Source organism: Haliotis rubra, unplaced genomic scaffold (assembly GCF_003918875.1).
Source record: "Haliotis rubra isolate DU_JTF1 unplaced genomic scaffold, ASM391887v1 Scf176, whole genome shotgun sequence".
In the NCBI taxonomy this organism is placed as follows: domain Eukaryota; kingdom Metazoa; phylum Mollusca; class Gastropoda; order Lepetellida; family Haliotidae; genus Haliotis; species Haliotis rubra.
The window spans coordinates 54,056-76,781 of NW_025765736.1; the positions used below are offsets into that span (position 1 = coordinate 54,056).

The window sequence follows — 22,726 nt, forward strand, 5'->3', positions numbered from 1 at the left end:
TCATGGCCAAGTCTGTCATTTGACTGAATTAACTATACATGTACAAACCCAGGCTAGGGTCAGGGTCGATGGCACTGTGTTGATAATTCCCAGACTTACAATATACATTCCTTGGAGTCTTCTGCACAAACACTGCTTGTGTTAGAGGAAGTAATTTTGACATTGATTAATAGGCCTGTAATGTGCGAAGGACAGATTTAATTTAATGATATGACTTACAGAACATGTATGCTTTGGAAATTTTGTTTTGTCAAATTTTTGCAGTTAAATACGCCTAAATTGATTTATTTGTGTCGCATACCTTGTATATATGGTAATATTTTTGGTATATATGAAAAACTGTTCCCTTTTTTGGACATTGTATCATAATGTATACTTCGTTTCAAAAGTTTAGAGTCATATATATATGGTTACATCAAAGATTCATTTTTCAACTAATTTGGGAGAACCAACTGCAAACCTTATGCAGATGAATTGCATGAGGATCATGCATCAAATTGCTGGAAAGCATGTGCAAATATCGTGTATGTGAACAGCTACGTTTTGGTGTAAAGTTTTGTTAAGAATTCGCCAATTTTCACTGATTTGTATCATTTATTGAACTCATGACAATAATCTTTTCAATGTTACGACTTTGTTTACAATACATCAGTTCATATGTAAACAGTACCTTTAAATACTTGAATATTTTGGAATATTTTGCAAACTTTAGTTTAGAACAGTTGCCTGAAGTAAGTGGCTATATTTACACTCGTGAGTCTAAACTTTTGAAAGGAAGTATATTTTGTCAGAAGATCCATGCTTACAGATGCCATATAGATAATTGTACCCAGTATTGAAACTTGATATTATTAGAATGAAGACAGTTTTCAGATTAATGCATAAAATAGATTCATCATTTGACAAAAGAGTAATATGTATTTGGGGAATCATCAATACTTATGAGAGGGTCACATGAAGCCTAGGGCTGAAAGGATCAAAAGTAATGATCAAGTTTTTCAAGTGTATTAATAGGATGCCCAGATCCTTGTTATTGACAAGAGTGGAAGACATCTTGTTAGTAACATTATTATGATGAACTAAGGATAGGGGCGGATGCTGAAGATAACCCAAGTGTCTGGGGATGCACAGAGTCATCTGACCGTTGGCGTGATAATGGAACTTGATCCTACTAAAACACCCCGAGGACCCTTGACCATGATGCTTCAGTCTGTACTCTTTAGAATAATGAGACAGATGCCAAAATGAAGAGGGGTAATGAAATGATCCATTAATTAATTTTGAAACATTTAATTGCATTGCCAGTAGCACTAATGTATTGATGGTAAAGTTGTAAATGTAAATGAAATGTTAAGATATAATATCCAGTATGATGTCAAATGTCTGACAAGTTCTTTAATATTAATACATCGCCATATTCATGAGTTAGTGAATTTGTATGATATAATTTTGTTCCATTCCTATTCAAATGTAAACAAGCTATACCGAGATGCCGTTATCATGTTTTATGCTTTTTTTTATTGAAGTGAGATAGTAAGGTACATTAACATTACATGTCAGTGTAGACTTCCTCTTCACTTCTTTTCACTTGTCCTAATCCTATTTTCATAAAGTTAAAGTTCCGTGTACTGTCAAACAAAAGGTTTGATCTGAAAATAGCATTGTATTGTAAAAGGGGTCAACCACAACACACGTCTGTCCATGATTTCAAGGAAAATAGCTGTACACTAAACATAAATATATAATGGATTTGAGTATAAATATGTATTATATTTATGTGTATATGGCTGTGATCGTCTTCTTACTATATCTCATTCTCAATCAATGCTACAAAATGTGTATTGTTTCTGTTCAACCTTTTAGTTAGGATGTCTATGCCAGTGTAATTTTGTAAGAGGAAGCTGTATTATGTTTTTGCAAATCCTTTTCAAGTTAAGCCGAATAGTATGTTTGAACTAAACACTGTTTTCAAGTCATGGTGGATCCAGGGGTCTGTTAGGCTTGCTTCTTCAGTATTTGAACATGGGTTGACCTAACTCTGTAACTATTAACATAAGAGTCAAGGACCCTATGACCTTCATTCTTTCATTCAGACATTGATAAATCTCAACATTCAACTTGTATATTATCATTCAAATTATGCAAATTGTTGAAATTGTTACAGATTTAATTTCTGATGGGGCATAATTACTTAACTATCCCTGGAATGGGTGGAAGTTCCTGAGAGGCTGGGAACAAGGCTTCCATTAAAGTTGATTGGTTATGGTTGCATTGTTCTTCTCCATATCATTGTGAGCTGGTCAGTCTCTGGAGAGAAAATGAGCAAAGGAATGATGAATAAAATATCATCCTGTTTAGCTATTTCTGCATATTGGTCGTTTGACAGAACTATCAAGAGATGAGATAGCTTGGGGGTTACGCAGGGGCATAAGTTCATGTAGGCCATCCTACTGCACTGCTGACTCTGAAATGTGTGAAGCAAGGTGTCCTACGGGAATCAGAGAAGAAATTAAGGGTGTGAATATTGCAGATTTTATTGCAGATTAGAGATTTGGTCATCGAACATGTTAAAATATTATGGTCATCTCGGGCAAGAAGCAGTGGACTGTATGAAGATATTATGGTCCAATCTGTGTTCCTTTGCAGGAAATGACTTCATCTTCAAGATGTTCCCATGCATGAAATTGTTTCACTTTCTATTAGACTAGACTTCATCTGGGTTGTCATTGTTACTAAACAGCTTGTTGAATGACTCACCATGACAAATGGTAACATACATGATCATATGTCCATGACTGATTGTCTGGATGAGTTATATTTTCAACTGTATAGTTATAGGGGGAAATTCCTGTTTATTTGAAGGATGTGAGCTGGATCCTGGTTGCATGTGAAAATTATAGATACTCCATGAAGTCATGAGTTACTTCCCTAACTAGGTTGCATCACATTACCTTTTGCATTGAAACAGTTGGTAATGTGCATTTAGTGAAGTGGAATTATATAATTTTTTTAAAGATAATCAAGTCCAGTAAATTTAGGGCATATAATGTTATATCATGGCTAATAAAAAATATTGTTTGTGAAATATTGTTGCTAGCAAAATCTTTGTTTCACTTTTGAACATTTGCTGTATGACAAGAAATTCCTTGCTTGACAATTCTCTGGCTTATTCTGGAGGACCCATGATTTTTCTGAGGCATTTGTGCTGGTGAACGATCTTTGTTAAACTGTGTACATGTGTGTTGTGCCCCGTTTAAGAGATTTAAAGGAATAAACTTCCCCAAAACATGTCTTTTCAGAGATACTTATGTCTTGTTTAATTTGGCAAGACTCTGAGACTGTGTAATTCAGTACTACAGTAGGAGCCACCAGGAAACTCTTGTGTGTAGAGTGCTTGTTATTGAATAATCAGATAGAGAATGTCAAGAAACCTTCCATCTCTCAGTGATGAAACTGTAGCTGGAATGATGTTTATTCATGGCTTGGGCTTCTAGATTGAATGTGCCTTTGTAGTTATGGAGGTTTTGATGATCAATGTCATTGTTTTGATGTTTGCAAGCACAATTGTATGAACTGTGTTTGTTCATAATGGTTAGCAACAGCCACCTTTACATTCAAATATTTTCACTTCAGAAAACATGCAACTGATCGAAAGCACCAAATATGGTGAAGCAGTCTCTCATCAAAGCAAGATTTTAGTTATAGGTCATGATCAGAAAGTCGCTATCAGTTCTCAATCGAGGACAAAAATTGCAGATGTTCAGCATCAGTATCTGCATGAACATCTAGATGGAATTGATCTTGACTTCACAAAGATCTTTGTCAGAACATATCTGAGCCTTATTGATTGACGTGACTGAATTGTCTGCTTCACCATTTGTATTGTTCATCAGTCTGTGACCTGCCTCAACCTGGCCTCATTCTGATACTAAAGTGAAGTGCTTCCTGATTGCGATCTTGTCATTAATGTGCCTGTGGTGTGAGCAGCCAGTGTGAGTCAGGGCTAATATTGGACACAGCATGGTCAAATGCAACCCTGCATGCACCCCCAGGCTGATTTCACACGATTGTTCTTCAAATTTATCCAGACTTTATTTCTCAGTCTTGATTAGCGTTCATGAATTCATGGCCTGTTGTCCTGTCATCTTCAAACATCTTCAGATTGATGTCCAGCAATGCTGCATTACAAAACTGAATATTGAAGAACTCATAAAGTAGTTTCATCTCAGTAGAAGAACTGACTACAATTATATCATTTCATTTGGTTGAAACGTGAGGACACAAACTATGATCATGATGTACATGAATGAAATGGAGGATTTTTCTCAATTAGATAAGAGAAATCTGCATGACACACAAAACATGTCTATCGTTTTGACAGTGATATTCTCTTTATTCTGAAGAATGTAGAGATAAAAATACGACTGAAAACCACAGGCCCTCGTGTCTTTGTGAGGATTAACGATGAAATAAATATTGTTTTTGAGATGACCCCCGACTCGAAATGCTTCACAGTACAATACATCATGACAAGGCTGGACACTTCGGTGTACCCCACCCGACTGCTTTGCCGATCGCTACGCTACCATTGCATGCAATCGATTAAGACTTAATGTAAACATAATCATGGATGATTGGCCTATCGATCACCACTCATGATACCTACCAATTCTTTATTGTTATTTCTGCAAGTCGATTGAAACCCGATTTTGACTCTCAACTAAACGATCTTGACACAAATGGCTGACGATATATCCGCACAAAACGGGTGTGTGGTCGAAGCAAGTCCTCTGGTTGGTTGATGTTTGTTAAAGAGACATTTACAAATGATGCTTTCTTTTGAGAAGCGATTGCTGAAAAGAATTCTGACATTTCTTCCAAGTCAAGCAGTCAATGAACGTAAAAATTCCTGAGAATTTATACAGAATGTGCAGATTTAGTAGCGTTGACCAACCAGAGGGCTTGCTTCGACCACACACCCGTTTTGTGCGGATATATCGTCAGCCATTTGTGTCAAGATCGTTTAGTTGAGAGTCAAAATCGGGTTTCAATCGACTTGCAGAAATAACAATAAAGAATTGGTAGGTGTCATGAGTGGTGATCGATAGGCCAATCATCCATGATTATGTTTACATTAAGTTTTAATCGATTGTATGTGATGGTAGCGTAGCCATCGGCAAAGCAGGTGGGTAGGGTACACTGAAGTGTCTGGCCTTGTCATAATGTATTATACTGTGAAGCATTTCAAGTCGGGGTCATCTCAAATTTTTGCATATATTTTATAAAATCTTGTCGCAAAGACAAGAGGGCCTGTGCTGAAAAGGTCAGTTTCTCAGTTGTGTGAAATGAAGTGTTAGTTCTTTTACAGTGCTCACATGATAAAATGATTTATGATTGAACTTCTGCTTTATTGAGTAAAATAGTGAAGATCAGTAACAAATATGCAAGAAATGCGTTTTTATAATTATCACCATTGTATTTACTTTTGCTCAGATGATTTGTGTTAAAATATTTTAAGAGGCCATTCAGGGTCGAGTGTTTATTTGAAAATGCACCTTTTCTGAGATATTACCAGAACAGAACAAACATTTTATGTGTTCCTGATGACATTACTGCAATTACTGAATCAAAATAGAATCAGTTACTAACATTTAAGCTGGAGTATTGTCATCAGAGACACTTTTTATACTGTGTGATGTTAAACCATAATACCATGTCCTCAAAGGGTAAGCAAGTAGTATTTTTGCTTTGTAAGGCCAGAGACCAATGATGTTGCATCAGACCGCCCCTTTGCAGTGTCCTTATAGGGCCATGTGCAGCTCCTACTGTTATCGTGGGTTATATTACTATATAGTAGTCATAAGTACCTTGGTGACACGTAGGATACAGACTGTTATATATACACACAGATTAATGCAGAGACATGAATGTCCTAATCAGGGAAGTTATACCTGTACTCACATAATCGAGTGTTTATAGTCGTTAATGTAAGTAAGAGCGTTGGATTATGTTACCTTCACTTGTACATAGATTTGAGCCTTGGTGTGAGCTCAACTTGACCTACATTGATTGCTACCTTACTTGTACTGTATGAGTAGTGTGCGGTGACCCAACTACGGTTTTCAACAATCATGTTGAGTGCATCTCTTGATCAAAATAAATTTAAAAATCATTTGTAAACACTTCTCTTGGTTTGAAAAGTAATCCATTTTGATGTTTGAACAGAACTTCTACTTTTAAAATAAATCATTACATTTATGTAAAGTAGCTTGTCATTTAAAATTCAGGTCATCTTGCTATTCATAAGCTATCTGATGCTGTACAGTGTCCTAACGTCACATGTACCTCAGTCGGGAGTAGTGATTGCAGATACAGATAAGATAAAGAGATGATTGCCTCACACTGGCCATGATTTAAATCTCTCCCTTTGTATACACAACTCATGTAATAGGCTGTAACTTCTCTCATTATGGAGTTTAGGTTATAGGAATTCCAGTAGTCTCACTTGATTGGCTGGAGAGACGCTGATTGCCTAATGACTGGTAGTGTGAAATATGAGGATGCTGTTGACCTTACGCTTTATCACAGTTCAGGGTCACACAAGGGCCTTCTCCTGAGTGTGTGGGATGCCCATGGCATTGATTTAGTTACTGATGGACAATAAACTGACTGCACACTTGCTCGAACCAGATTTCTTCTATAAAAGACATGCCCATAAGAATAAGAGAGACGTTTGGTTTCTAGTTTACATTTCAAAATGAACAATATTTTAGCAATCGTTTTAACCCTACAAAATATATTTCTTTATTTTGGACTTTTCAAGTTTGGATTTTTTTGTGTTACATGGTCAAAGTGACACTATGAAAGCATTACAAATGTGTCACATTTTTCCAATTTTCTTATGCATGTAGTATGATCTTCACAATAACCAATATAGCAGTTGTACAAGGTTATAATAATCAGAGGATTAGTCTAGAGGATAGGTGGTGTTTTAAGTTAAAAGTTCATTGCCAAAGCATGATGTGTCAACACTGAGAATGTGACCCAAAGGTGCTTCCTGTTTCATGTTGGCAATAATGTGGCTTGTGTCAGAGTCCTCACCCCAGCTGACTGTCATACACTTATTACATACTTGCTTTAACCTTAACCAGAGGAATTTTAATGGCTTCAGATAAAAGCTAATAGGTTGCATGTTATTTCTCCCTTAGGGATTGGGAGCTGAGACTTTTTTTGAGTTTACAACAGTTTTCATGCTGTTTTAAAATTGAACAATAATCACTTATTGAATTATTGAATTGTGTTCTTTTTGTTTTATTACCTGAAAATGCCGCCTGATCTGCTTCAGTTCCTTGACCATATTGAATAGTGCTCACCTCACAACATAAAAAGCAACAATTACATTTAGTCCACGTCTGGACACTGAGATTATCCCCATCAAAACTTTATTTTATTTCGTTCAGTTACCACTAGGATATCTTTGTATGTCTTGGAAATGATGCGTTAGAGCGTTCGCCCAGAGAGCGGAAGGTCACGGGACCAATCCCCGACCGCATCATACCAAAAGACGTAAAAATATGGTACTTGTTGGTCTCTGCCTGGCGCTCGGCATTACTGGGTACAACAAGGACTGGTCGGCTCGGAGTCAGTATAATGTGTCTGAGTGGGGCATTCCTGCTTCACTGCGGCATGGTATGTCAGTGGGCTAGCACTATAAAACCAGCTTCAGTCTGGGCTAGTACAAGCAGCTGCACATACACATACACACACATGCACATCGTCATATGAGCGAAATATTTTCAAGCATGACGTTAAACCCAATTTCACCTCACCTTGGAAATGATGCATACCATTTCACATGCTTTTGGAGTCGGTATATTTGGATTCGTGTGGGTATCTACTTGCCATTCCTTGCTACACTTTTTGAAGTTAAGTGATCTGACATAGTGGTTGAAACTGTAGACTAATTTATGGTCATTTGTGGTAGTGACTTTAATCGGTATTAATCATGTTTATTGTAAGTAGAATAACTATTGCCCAGAACATATAGAAGTCACAGGAAATATTCAAAGGATGTTTCCTAGAGCATGGTGACACACCTTGAACTGTCATAATGTAACAGGTGGTATATACAAATATGTTAGCACATGCTTCATATTGTTGGATACTTGATAATAATGTGTGTCAGTTTTTGCAACAAGTGCTTTCATCATACTTTTAGGTGTCAGCTTTCTGTATGGTGCCTTTGTAAACATCCATGACCTTTTCAGGGTTATGGTAATTTTGTCATTATCTAGTGGAATTTGTGACAAGCTTAGAATTAGGCATGCGATAATATCTACATCACAGACAGACAGATCGCTACAGAATCATTGAGCTTTGACATACCAGTGTTTGTCTGAAATTACTATGCTTTGAAGGCTCTGAGCTGTGGAACAGGGAATACTGATAACAGTCTCTACAAATGCCCTGACTGTTTTCAATGTTTTTTTCCCCAGTGTAATCAAACAGATTAAGATCATATGATTCAGTACATAATTTTCTTCAAAATAATCTAATTTGATTTTTCCATTTTCAAAAAGATAATTCTGTCAAGCTTGAAAAATGTGTAAATTTCTGTTTCATTATGTCCAGATCTCTTTTTCAATAATCTGAAATTGATTTAGACATGTTTACATTCCCTGACAAACATTCATGTTTAAATTCAAATTTTCCACCAAGGTATCTTGGTGCTTAAAGGAGACCCATGCTCTAGTTGAATGTCTGGTGACCCAGCCAAGCAAACTGTTTCACCTTTCTCAGGCGGTATATGCAAGGAGAGTGTCAAGGATGGTTGAGCAGCCTGTATGTAAAGTTCCTAGTTTCCCCCACAGCTGAATAATACCTCTGGCAAAATTGAATGTATGACTAGGCCTCAAGCTATTTATGCTGGGAGTAGGTGGAAGCTTCAGAGGCCCTTTTAGGGTGCATGTTCACAAGCATGTTTTGTAATGGGTGAGTCATGAAACAAGAAAGGGCCCATCAGAATTTGATACCAGTTCTGTTTTATGGTTACTTTTTAAGGCATGTTAGGCTGTACTGTTTAAATTTCAGGCAGATGTTTTGTGTTTCATAAAGTCTCGAACTCAGATTTGAGGTACTGTTATTGTTTGAGACTAAGGGTATGTCAGGGGTAAGTTATTAAAGTATCCAGAGTTACGAGCGCAAATGTTGCAAATATGACTGCCTCTTTCTTAACTATCAGCATTAATTCTTCTTTACATTAGTTTTGAACTATTATAAAGAACATATTTGTTGACACATAAGACATGAAATATCTTTGGAGGAGTTCTGGCTTTGTAAAGACAGCATGGCTTCAAATAGATTTGAATGTTGGATTTAGCTGCTTGGTAAAATACAAAATGTGTTAGTGCACACACATTTAATGTGTCATTTTGCAATTCCATTGTTTTCTGTATGAGACATTGAAAGTTCTTGTTTGTCTTAACCTAAATGAAAGATGCTAAGTGGTTCATATGTGTCTGAACATGACCATGTTCTTCAGGCAATTGACATGGACAATTTCCTGTTTGATTTGGTTGAAAGCTTTTTAGGATTCCCTTGGAAATCCAGTAGAACTGCAGATAAATATTTGTCACCAACACACTTCTCATATGATTTTTTAGTATTGAGATGCTGTGATGCACACTTTGCTAATTGAGAGCAATCATTTGAGCTTTCTGTATTTAGTTGTTTTCGCAGAAGTTCTGCAGTTATTTGGTTATTGTTCATCAAATATCGTTTGTATGATGTATAACATTAGGTCCTAATAATTTCGTTTGACAGAAGTAAGTAAATACTTCGTGAGCACATATTTGTCTGCTTAAACAGCTAATTGTTACTAATAATATTTGCCCTCAATATCATGTACACCAGTTGAGGTCACTAAAACCTGTTACCAGTACATGGTGGGTTTGTTGATTCAAGCATGTGGTTACTGGCCTGTTGATGTAATGATGACCTCAGGGCAAATACCGTACACTGGTTGAGTACTTAGTAAACAGGGTTACACACCCCACTTACCTTCCCTCCATAAAGGCTTTTTTCTTTTCTCCCACTCTTTGAAGCAGTTTAATGTCCTTGATATTTGATAAAGGACCATCAAGTGAAATTTGTTTTGATCATTGCTCAAGCAGGCATGTATGAGAAATGATTTCATAGGAATGGGTTATTGGAGGTTTAAAGTGTATCACAATATTTTCTTATATACATCACATTCTATTTTGTAGAGTTCAGAATTTTGAATTCAAAAGTAAGATTGAGGCAAACTGCAATATTTGGTTTGTCATTTGTGAAGTCCATTTGTTTTATATGGAAATATTTCCATCTTAATGTCCCGGACGTAAATGACAGAAGTGTGTGAACGCACAAGAATGTAAGTGTAGTAACTGAAAATTGAACTTTCTTTGCGAACTTGCATTTTAACATCAGAGGTATTTGGCAAGTGGATAACATTAAACACATGATAATACTTGCTATTTGAAATCAACTGATATATCTAGCTTCATTAAATTATACTGTCATATGTATTGGAGAAGGAAGGAACCTTATTTCACACATACACTGTAAATACTGCACACTGTCAGTAGGTAATTCTATTGTAATCACGATATATCTACTGCGAGTTTAGATATCTGTCACTGAGTAAGCCATATATCATGTAAATGTGTATCCTTGACACACAGATTCCTACAGTCAATAGTGTGTCATACATCAGTCTCCCAGTCTCTGTCAATATACCAGCCAATGTAAGTACTTCTAACAGGAATACATTATCAGGAATAAGGCAGTTCCTATTACTTGACCTGTGAAGATCCAGGTTAGAATTGGTCTTCAGCAACCCATGCTTGTCGTAAGAGGCAACTAATGGGATCGAGTGGTCAGACTCGCTGACTTGGTTGAGACATGCCATTGTATCCCAATTAAGTGGATTCGATGCTCATGATGTTGATCACTATATTATCTGGTCCAGACTTGATCATTTACAGACAGCCACCATATTGCTGAGTGCAGCGTTAAACAACCAACCAACCGATATTTAGTAGTTCTGTAGTCTCAGACTTTGATACAAACGGTTATATTATCTTACTTCCATCAAAGTGAAGAAAGCTTCAATAGTTTTTGTATTTCTGGAGTATTTCTGTTCTATTTCTCTCATGTGATATAATTCAGTAAATGATATCATTTTTGGTATATTGCCGTTATTGTTTTATCATGTTACAACTGGTCCACAATATTGATTTACCTGACTCGGCACTGTAATACCTGCAACAACCTATATGTCCTGAAGGTAACCACATGCTGGTCTGTAACTATGGCAACATCATCCCATTACACAAATGGTAGACAATTTTGCCCAGACGGTTGAATGTATTCATTCCCGGAATCATGGTTTGATTTGAAAACGTAAGGGATCGTGTCACTAAATTTATGAAATGCTACCTAGTTCGTTCTCAGGTTTTTCCGAAGGACATATGGTTAACTTCTGAATCCTTATTTTCCATCAAGGTGCAAGCTCTTTCATGGCGATAGATTTGCTTAGTGCTTGAGGTGTTCGGTTGTCAAAGGCAGGTGTTCAATTCCCTCAGTCAAGCAAAAATGATTATAGTTGTTGTTTGCATTTTGCATGTTAACTTCATCAGGATTCATACTTGATAATGGTTCAGATAATGACATCCTTTTCACCTTAGATTCTTGAGGGTCATTTAGAAGTTGGTGAATATATAAGACAAGTATATGGATGGCAATTTCTTATTTATTGTATAACACAACGTTTCTGGGCCACTTCTTGCCCCTTCTTCAGGTGATTGAATTCTATAAACTTTGTGTTATACAATAAATAAGAAGTTGCCAATGCCATCCACACACTTATTTTATTTATCCTTTTCACATTGTTGAAAGGCCAATATCTACATCCAGTTGCTGTGTGGTGCAGGATGGAAAGTGGCTTAATAATGCAGAAAATACCATAGCCCTAACAATGACCATTAGAGGGTATTTTTGTATTGCAGATGTTTTTGAGGTGCTGGTTTACTTCAAAATGAAAAGAGAATGACTGAAATTAACCAAGAATGCAATAAAATATGTGGCAATACCCCTGTGTCGGAAATTCTGCTGACCCTAATTATATCTTTGACACTAACAAAACTGGTCTCGTAGTAAGCTGTTGGTTATTTCTTTCCATGCAGGACATAAACTTTTACCACCAATGTGAAACAACCCAGATGAATTTCAGAGAGAAAACATTTGCTTAGTAATGCATTGATGTGAAATAATATCAGTGTACTGGAGAAAAAAACTCTGCAAATTCTGGACATCGCAATAAACATTTTTGCCTTTGACTGTGTTTTATCCCAAGGGTGCTAATTACATTGAGAATCATGGTCACAATATGAGCTATATGTGCTTTGATCTGTGGATGGTTATGACTAGTTGTTACACAGATCCCAGTTGGGGAATAAAGACAAACATGTCAGTCAGCATGCGAGGGTGTTGGACAAACTGTCTCCCATGATGGCAACGCAGCATATGAGCGCACACAACACTGTATCATGGCTGTACAGTTCAGTATAGATGGTATAGTGGTATGTGTGGGAAGCATTTGTTGACACATCATTGTATGAGTAATTATATGTTTCTTCGGTATTTGAATCAATGGACCCTTTCTTTTAAAGTTTTCTTTGCAGGGTTGTTATAGTTAAGTGAAAAGTGTCTAGTGGCATCTGCGTTTTGGGCCCCGAACCCTGATTAAAATTGTTGTAACCATGACGTAGCCCAAAATGCTGCTTGGGGCACACCTACTCTTTTGCTGGTGTTGTTGCTCATGACACCAGTATCCTACAATTTAGATGGTGCTGGATAACCGGTGAAGCATAGGATCTGTGTGTCCGGAAAGTCATCTATTTATTTGAATGTAAGGAGGAAGATCAATAGAGCAAAGTGTGGGTCTGCTCAGTGATCTGAGGATGGAGACTGTCACTTGTGTCCGGCAGACCAGGGACCAAGGCCGTGTGCAGGGTAATTATAAGGATTCACTTGTCAACTTCCTCATTCCTAGGTTGCATGGGGATGTTGATGTTTTCTCACATAAGGAACTGTGGTTTCTTCATGAAATGTGACACGAGACTTAATGTTAAGACAAAACCAAGCAATTGGTCATATTTTCGCCCAAACCTATTACAGTCCTAATTGTCCTTCCTGTCATGCTTTCCTTAACTGTAATGGCCATATTGACCATCTCTTCCCTTCTGTACTAGCAAGTTAACATTCTTCAATAAGAGCACCTTTATGTAAAATTAATTTTGCAAACCTGAAAACAAAGTCAGTGCTGATGTAATGATTCATTGTAGAGGCTTAATTTCTTAGGCTTAAGTGCTTATCCCAAAAGTTGAGTTCAGCATTTTTATTGATCTGTTTATCTTTCTTCAATTTCTTATTTTTGTGTGTAAATACATTATAAGGTTGTTTTCTTGCCAGGGCATTGTTGCACTGTGGAAACAGAAACTTATTGACTTGTAATGAGCTTGTTTCCTGTAGATTGTAAACATGATTAAGCTTTGATTGTTGTGTTCAGCTTCCCTCAATCCCACACAGACTCCAGTGGAACGTCACTGATGTTGCCTTTGCCCTGTGTCTGCCTGTATTAACATAAGTGCTGACATATATCACCCACTGGAGGTTTAATGTCCCTGCTTCTATAATGGTGGCCTCCTCCACAATCGGCACATGGATTAGTGAATCAATGGTGCAGATTTAGTACTCTGTCCCCCTCCTGACTGCTTGTTTGGGGTTGGCACTTTGTTTTCAGCATAACATCAACACCAGTCTGGGGATGAGTCATGAGTCAGTGTTTGGTGGCAGTTAATGAGCATCATAAGTCATAATAACATTAACCCCACAACAGTTACAGTAGTAATTGTTTCTGACAAATCAAAAAGCGATTCATTTTACGTGTATTTTAGGAGTGGGATTTTGTGACGTGTGATATACTGTTGAGCAAGGACATTAAGAGGATTTGTGCATTTAAAATAAATCAATAACATGAGAATATAGATATTATTCATTTTCATATTACCATGACTATTGCACTACATTGTTATTGACAGCGAGTTTGTCCTGTTAAGTATTTTAGTTTTAAATCAGGTAAAGGTATAAATAATCTGAGTTTTCTCAAAAGACAGCCCTTGTTGTGATGATGTCTTTTGCATCTCCATAATATTAAATGTGACTACTCCTGTAGCCTGCCCAACTCAAGAATGAGGCACACTGCAGGATCAATACTGTAGATGTTCCCATTGCTGGATGTAGAAGCTGGTGTGAGATCGCTGTCCTCCACGGTACATGTCAGAAAGCCCTCCTCATTCATCCTGCTCGGCATGTGATCAGATGGACTGTGATTTCACATACTTATAGGTCCAAAACCAGATTGGATTGATAGTTTTCACTAGATCATACAGTCCACTAGTCACCTTATTGGACATATGATGAATTTAACTAAAGATACATTTGGATTGATCAGTCCGTTCCCGGAAGTAGAACTATTGTCTGTCGAAAAACATCTAGACAGATCTTACAAGGAAAAGGTTACTGTGATCCAGTAGACTACAGAGAGAGGAAAATATTATCAGCTTCCCACAGGAGCAGGTAGATATATGTTCATAGTGTTGATAACTCCCACAGTGTGAGGTATGATGTGACTCATACCACAGCATGTATAGATGTCTGGATGAATGTCACAAGGTAATATTTGTGTCTGTAGAAACTAGAGTCAGATGCAGAAGACATCGATGTGGGTATATTTCACAGTTAAATTGATGTTTTTGTTATTATTATACCTGTTACTTTGTACCAGCTGTTTCACTGACTTGGAGTGGAGAAGTCCGGAGAAAGGTAACTGTTCACCACCTCTGTTCTCGACCAATGTAGGTCACAATCGCGTCCACCACGATTTACATGGGATGTACAGTTGTGCAGGAAGCTGGAATATACTGTAGTGTTCCACAACCTGAGTAGAGGTATCAAACAGTTATTTGGAATGCTCTGTATGGAGATTATGCTTAGGAAATACCTGGCAGGGAGGATACTGAGTCTTTTCAGCAGTCAGTTTACAAGTTTAATTCGGTTGGTTATATGTAATACTAATAGTGGTAATGTGTTATTGTCTATTGCTGTTTTACAGAGTTAGTAGCTGAGTGATATATGTTTCATTGGTAAAATAGTAATGTTTTGAAGATCAGTGATTCAGATTGATTGTCATTCAAAATGTCCTGAAGATATTTTCAAGTTTGGTAATGATATACTGGTATATATGGTATGTCCATTGAAAGGTTCTGAAATCAAGAACAGATCAAATTGCAATGTTCACTACCATAACCACCTGCGTAAATGATTTATCTGCTTCATTCGCCATAATAGTATCATGGTAAGTGTATTAGATGCTATGTAGCTATTTGTATAGTATGCATCCTTGGAGATTTAGGGGGCTATTTGTTCATATTGAGGTTACCACTTGAGGGTAACAGCTATCACACTAAGTGCCCTCAAAATTGGGATGAAGGGCCTCTTGATATGCTAACTTTTATGTTTTTTTAACACTGCTTTGTATGACATGTACATGCTAGCCTATACCAGATAGGTAGTTTTTCAAATGATGACATGCTGAATTTATGTGTATAAAATAATCAGTTAACATATGTGGTGTGTACCACGTGTTGATGATTCATCAGTGTAGGTAACATATATGGATGGCCTGACAGCATGACTTATGCTTGATCTGCAAGGTAAGCAGCTTGGGACATGTACGCCGCATGCTTCTTGGTAGCTTGTGGTTGGCAGTGTACATGGAGGCTCCACGTGCTACTGTGTAAGGCATAGTACATGTTGGTGTTGGCCTTGCTTCTGGTAAGCCCTGTTGTGCTTTGGTCAGCATCATAATTGTCTGCTCAGCTGGATTTGTTTCATCTTGATTGAGATTCATCTGAAAGGATGAGATGGTCCTGATGGTGCTCATTTTCTAAAGGCATTGATAAGCTTCATGTAGTCATCATATTAGTTTGTCTTTTGAAAAGTGAGACATTTCTTAGTACTGAAATTACTAATCTCGAAAAATGTCAGGTTGGCAAAACAGTTCATTCTACTAGCAGTTATGTTCTAAGAATAGTAGGCTGCCGATTTCTTGCCCATTGCTGATTACCAGAACTATAAGGGTTGATTAAATGTTGATAAATGCTCTTGATCCTACTGTCTTGCTGACCAAGGTTCAAAGTTGGGAGACCAGCTGTGTTTCAAATGTCCATGAGTGACAGCTGACCAGTGAGGATTAACAGCTCATCACAAGATGGGTGGACCGTTCTTGACCACTCTGTCAGATTTGCTTGCACAGAGACTGTGTTTGTAACCCCACTCAAGTAGGTAAACAAGGAACACTGAGGCTGTGAAGGGAGCTGTATGTTGAAGGGTGTGCTATAGTGTGTGAGCACTGCTTGTTGGGCATGTCACACACACAATAACTGGTCAGCGAATATGCAAATAAGATTCGGTGTTAGATGAGAATTTCTGTTAAACTTTTGCCTTGCTAAGACAGATTCGAAAGCTGTCTCCTGCTTCTAACTATTCGCCTTACAATATTCATACTAGGGTTAGGGATGAGAGGGAGTCTTGTTTTGGGTCCAGTGATAATTCCTTCTTTGATATCTCCTACAGTAATATTATTTCATCAGTGATATTATTTATTAAGCTGTTAGATTCAAAATACTCATGTACCCAGGATCCTCTCAATTTCAAACATTGCTCCAGCTGTCAGCCAGTGTAAAGCAGGGCCTAGATTTTCGAAGCTCTCTTAGAGCTAAGATAGTCGTAAGTGCCATACATTAACATTAACTTACGACTATCTTAGCGCTTAGAGAGCTTCGAAAATCTAGGCCCAGGACGATATTACCAATGGTTTGACTTAAAGCAAGTGTAATTGATAGTGAGAGCTGTACTTGCCACCAAATTTCTGCAACTTGGTCAATCTGCTGTTAGTCTATTACTGATCATATTCATAGGCATGAATAAAGGTTGCATGAATAAATGGGGTCTTCAGATTCATATCCTATTTCAGTGTCTGAACATAGCCCGGACTAACTGTAATTCCACACCCCTCGTACTGTTATCTCCTATTGTAAGCTTTCTCACACTAAACAGGTGGAATAATTAGGTCTGCTGATGCAGTTGCAAGGTCTGTTTTGCTAACCGTCTGCAATATTTCATGTCAAGTATCTGAACACTTGCTTCAATATTATATCTATACAATAAATAGAATTACCACAAGCCACAGCAGTAGTTGGCTTTCCATGGACGTTGGGGGTTTCATATGCAATTATGCATGCTGAGTTAATGCATTATAGACTTCTGTTACACTATTGAGCTGTGATGAAATTACTTCAAAGTTGACTGAAATCATATTAGAGAAGGCCGGCTCGTCAATGAAGGCCTATAGTGGCTGATGTTTGGGAGAGTGTATTGACCAATCTAGGAACAACTGGCATTCTATGATAGCATAATAGAATTGCAGCTTTATATCAGAAAATTTCTTTCATGATACATTTGTATACATTGGCTGTTGGGAAACATGAGGTTTTGAATTGAATATCCCAAAGCACTTATTTCATCGATGCACTCTGTTGCCTTTGAAGAAGCTTTTCTAATCCTTGCTATACAAACTAAACCCTTGCTATATTTGTTGAACAAAGATTTTTATTTCATTAAATATCAGCCATTTATTATACTCAAACATCAAAAGTGATTCTAATTTTCTACTATATATACAACCATAATAAAATTGATAGTCATCCTGGTCTGTGATTTGAGATGAATTCTCTGTGTTTATTTATCAGGGGAATGTTTTACTTAAATTATGGTGAAGCTGATTAATGTTGCCCTGTGATGAGGTGGTCATTACTGCTCATCTCACTAAAGCTATTGGTGGTCAGGAAATTAATGTCCTCAGCAATATTGATAGAGTGACCAGTTGGAGGGTGTTGGATATCACTTATTCTTGAAGTCTGAGATCAGGAATTAATAAGATTGCCCCCAAACTGAGACATGTCAAGAAAAGCTTGATATTCAAGTTAGATGTTTGTTTTTCAATCTATAAAACTAGCATCCTGAACATGCTGAAAGATATTGGATGGCAAGTGAATTTGTGCTTTGGGGAAATTTTGTTTTATTTTGCCTATTTTATACAAATACTCTGATCCAAGCTGATCTGGAGCTCTGACAAAAAAACAACCCAAAACGTTGACGGGTTTTAATGTTTTGTCTTGTCTCTCTAATACATTTATTTCTTATTTTAGGGCCCATTCTGGTGTCCCCCGCCATGATGTTGCTTGAATATTGCTTAAAGAGGCGTAAAACCAAAATCAGTCAGTCAGTCTTATTTTAGCACTACACATAGTTAATCTCATAGACAAATGGAAGGAATTGATTTCTTTAAATTGTTGTAAAGGTAATTAATTCTGTTTTCAATATACCTGTCAAGAAAACTGATATAGGAGCACATGAACTTGGTGCTTTGCAAAGGAATTGTCAGTGGCCATTTTCCCATAACTCAGAAAGACAATGGGTTGTCATCGTTAACATTTGTTACAGTGTCTTGGATTTCCATTGTTCTTACTCAGCTCATTAACAGCTGTGCAAGGCACGTCTCGTAAGAATTGTGATTGGCGCATTTCAATTTCCATGGCAACACAATTATCAGAGGACCAGATTTCAGTGATAGAGGAGGAAAGTTTGGCGAAGTTGGAAATCGTTTAGTTGCATGTGTATTATGAAGAGTGTGCCATGGAAATTGGCTAATTAATCTGGAGCTATTTGTGTGGAGGGACGTTGGCATCAGGATTGCACAGATGCAGGCAGATGACAAATAGTGATGCAAGATGCAAGCCTGAGTGGTTGCTTAGATGTTGCGATTGTGGAGTGTGTTGTTATTCAAGTGAGGAGTTAACTACATCTTCAAGGTAACCATTAATTTGTTCATGATATCTGACGCTGTTTATTAGAAGGAAGTATTTACTTAGTGTTTCATTCCTGAACATATTTTTCCTATTAGCTGAAGTCATTGTGTGACAGTTTGTCACCTTCCAATTATGACAGAATATTTGAATAACGTGTCAGGTTACAAGTTATATAGAGAAACGTCTAGGATGGGCCATATTCAATAAAAAGAAGTGTTTCTGCCATTCTTTAAGTGCAGTATTTGACCTGTCATCCAAGTCTTGTGGGAGTATTACCTGTGAGCTGTGCGGAGCAGGACAGCAAATGCTTCCTGTTGGTGGCGGTGACTGATATGCCACATCTGCACCAGTCCTAACCTGAAGGCCCTCCCCTATGAATTCTCGGTGGGCTGGTGCTGGGAGTTGGGAGTTGTTCCATAGTCATTGAGCATAACTGATGGGGTTTGTTTTTCAACCAACAGATCATGTATAATTGCAAGTTCTTGTATCCCCCTGTTTATTTGATTTTTAAACTTTGAACCAAATCATATCTCACTTGTGGTGAAATATTTAGAAATGTACAATGACCTGAAAGGTCTCATGACCTTGTAAACAGGTCACTTGTCATTGCAGATTTCCCCCAAGTCTTCATGCAAACTTGCCCAGGGGCCTACTTAGTCTTTTCAGTAGACATTGTATCTGTTATTCAGTCTTTTGTTTGTATGGTTCATGGCCTTTTATATATTTATAGTCCATCGATCAATTCTTTATGACCATGATGATAGATCATCTGGTCAGAAAAGTATGTTTAGTCTAACAAATGGTCTTTGTTCATGATGTATCTGTAAGAAAATAACTTATGTCCTTCACACATTACTATGCTTCGTTATGACAAAATTATACAGTTTTCAAACCTTTTCCATTTTTCTACACTTTGTGATATCACGGACAAACTTATACTGGTATTTCTACAGGATGTAACTGTTCTGAAACTCTGCACTTGAGCTTTGAGTCTTCAGCCAAGTAATATTTGTAGAGGTTGTAGTAGGAAGATGTTGTAAGGATTGACACATTTGGTGAAGTGTGTATACAGGGCTCTGAGATGGGCGGGAAGATCTGCCGGGGGCCCTGTGGAGTCTGTGTACACAGTATTGATCAGTGGACACATTTTGTATGTGCTGTAGTTAGGAGGGACACCACCCAATTGTTCACACAAGGCTCTTTACTTGTGTTTTAGTCATTTGTTAAGAGGGTTGTTGTTTTTCAACCTGTATTGGTACTGAGACTGAAGGCTTTCAGACTTTTGGGGCATAGTTTACTTTTCTTTGCCCTTATTCATTCCTTCAGAATTGGGGCGGTAGGGTAGCCTAGTGGTTAAAGCGTTGGCTCATCATGCTGAAGACCAGCGTTCGAATTCCCACATGGGTACAATGTGTGAAGCCCATTCTGGTGTCCCCCTGCCGTGATGTTGCTTGAATATTGCTAAAAGCGGCATAAAACCAAACTCAGTCAGTCAGTCCTTCAGAATTGTTCTGAAGTGATCTTGGAGTGTGAACTCTGTGGGCAGTGGGGTAGCTTTCTCCCGTCTCACTGAAGACTCAATTCCCCAAATGGGTACAATGTGTGAACCTCATGTGTGGTGTTGAAATATTGCTAAAAGTGGCATGAAATCCTGCTCACTCGCTTGTGTTGGCATTCAGTGTTTAAAGTGAGAAGGAATGTCAAGGGATCTTGTCATATTAAACATTCCGTCACCACATTTAAGATTTAGGGACTATAGATTCAAGTGCTATGATGATAGTAGCAAACCCCTAAGACAACCCCCTGAAAATTTGAAGGCATATATCGTCTGTAATTTTGTTGAAATTCTTTCATTTTAGTGGGTTTTGTTTTTATAATATAACTAAGATGTATATAAGGTCATGTGCACACCAGAGCATTTCATGTCTGTAACTAGAAGAAATATTACCCTTCCTTTATTTGTGCAGCTAATTTATGTAGATTTTCAATCATGTGAAATATTGTTGATGTTCAATTTTCGTAAGTATTGACCATGTATGAATGATAGTACTTGTTTCCCATCTGTGGAACGTACATACTGCCTGTGAAAACGCTGACATTTGGTGCATGCTAATTTAGCCTCTGACACCATCACAAATTGTGAACTTCATAGAGGGACTGAGAAGCTTATATTGAATACAGCAAAGTAAACATTACCTCTTAGTTCAATCAACAGTTACTGATCAGTTTTACCTGATGATGGGGCCAGAACAAGCCCTGAAACGTTGTACTCTAGAATAAAAAGAAGATGTAACCAGGAAAAAATCTCTATGTTCATCAAATATCATCTTCTAAAATGCCAATCAAGCATCTAACAGTACACTGGTTTAGGAGCAATAATTGTCCGTTTACTAACACATTACATAACAGTTCTGTATTCCTGGACCCACTTCTACTGCGACATCAGACCTACAACTGTATTGGTGTATGTTTAAGTATGCTATTTTCAATAGTGCAACAATTACTATGTCAGGTTGGACCAGGTGTACGTGGAACAACTCCTTTCCTGGATCTCCATAAAGTGACAGAGACTATGATCAGTTATAGTGCTAGAATTGACCTAAGAAGCATGATTGTTATGAGAATCCACATGATAATTTCTTGTCAAATTTATATTCAATGATAAATGCAATATTTCATATCAACTGCATGTCTAACATTGAGTGCCAGAAAAATATCCAATTTAAAATTATGTAGCTTCCAAATAAAATGTTTATGAAATGGAACTCAAAACAATGATAATTTAATATGAAGTCTGAATCTCACCTTAGTGCTCAGGTTAACTAGACTTGCAAAATCAGTCTGAACTTGAGTTGGATTCATTTTTCAACCTAATCCCTGCGGCCTGGAAGACAGACTACTGCCAGTCTTATGTATAATAAATTCTCCTAGGTAACATCTGGATCCTCTTCTGTAGAATTGGCTTCATTATATCATATGTATGCTGTGTAAAAATATACCATGTAGCTGAAACAAAGCAGTTATGCATGGTCACTGCTTAACATTCCTGAACCAGATTCAAAGGCATGGCCCCCAGTGCATTGTTTTGTTGATGAGTGTTTTACTTGTGATGCATCTTCGTGCTGTGTAATTCATACTATGCTACTTGTTTATTGCAGAAAAACCAGCTTGCTGAGGGAGTACACTAGTGGTTCCGGTTCCTGGAAGCTCTCCTGTGGAAAGTGTCGACCATGGCCTTATCAAGGACTCTCATCTGTACTTTGTTGCTGATTGCATTGTTACATTGTGTTCAATCTCAAAGTAAGTCCTTTGATGCTGATTTCATATGACATGATAATGTGTCCCCCAGATGTTAATAATCATTCATTTTAAATTTATTTAAATTATACAGACTTTGTGTAAAGTAGATTTGATCATGAATGTTTTAAAGCAGGTTAAAACATGGTTGGAATGGCTTCAGGGAATATGAAAGCAGTGTCTATATTTTGTTTTGGAACAGAATGGAAGGAAGAAATTGCCATGTTTGCAACAACAAAACATGTCATGTACTTTTCTGTAGGCCTGGTCTATATGTAGAACCCTTGTACCGTATTAGCAAATGACATTTCTATGATCAGAGCTCGATTTAGTGCCTTGTTACTTGCACTGGTGCAACCCAATATTACAGAGTGCAACCTAGTTATTAATCTAACTTG

The 22,726-nt window shown here is 37.4% G+C and overlaps 1 protein-coding gene across 1 annotated transcript in view; it reads left to right on the forward strand.

The window, feature by feature from the left end:
- LOC124273052 (neuroglian-like) overlaps window positions 1-22,726 on the forward strand; it is a 47,118-nt gene that overhangs the window by 2,455 nt on the left and 21,937 nt on the right. The window contains 1 exon segment of the mRNA XM_046708264.1: window positions 22,190-22,331. Coding sequence (XP_046564220.1) covers window positions 22,262-22,331 — 70 coding nt within the window. The 5' untranslated portion in view covers window positions 22,190-22,261.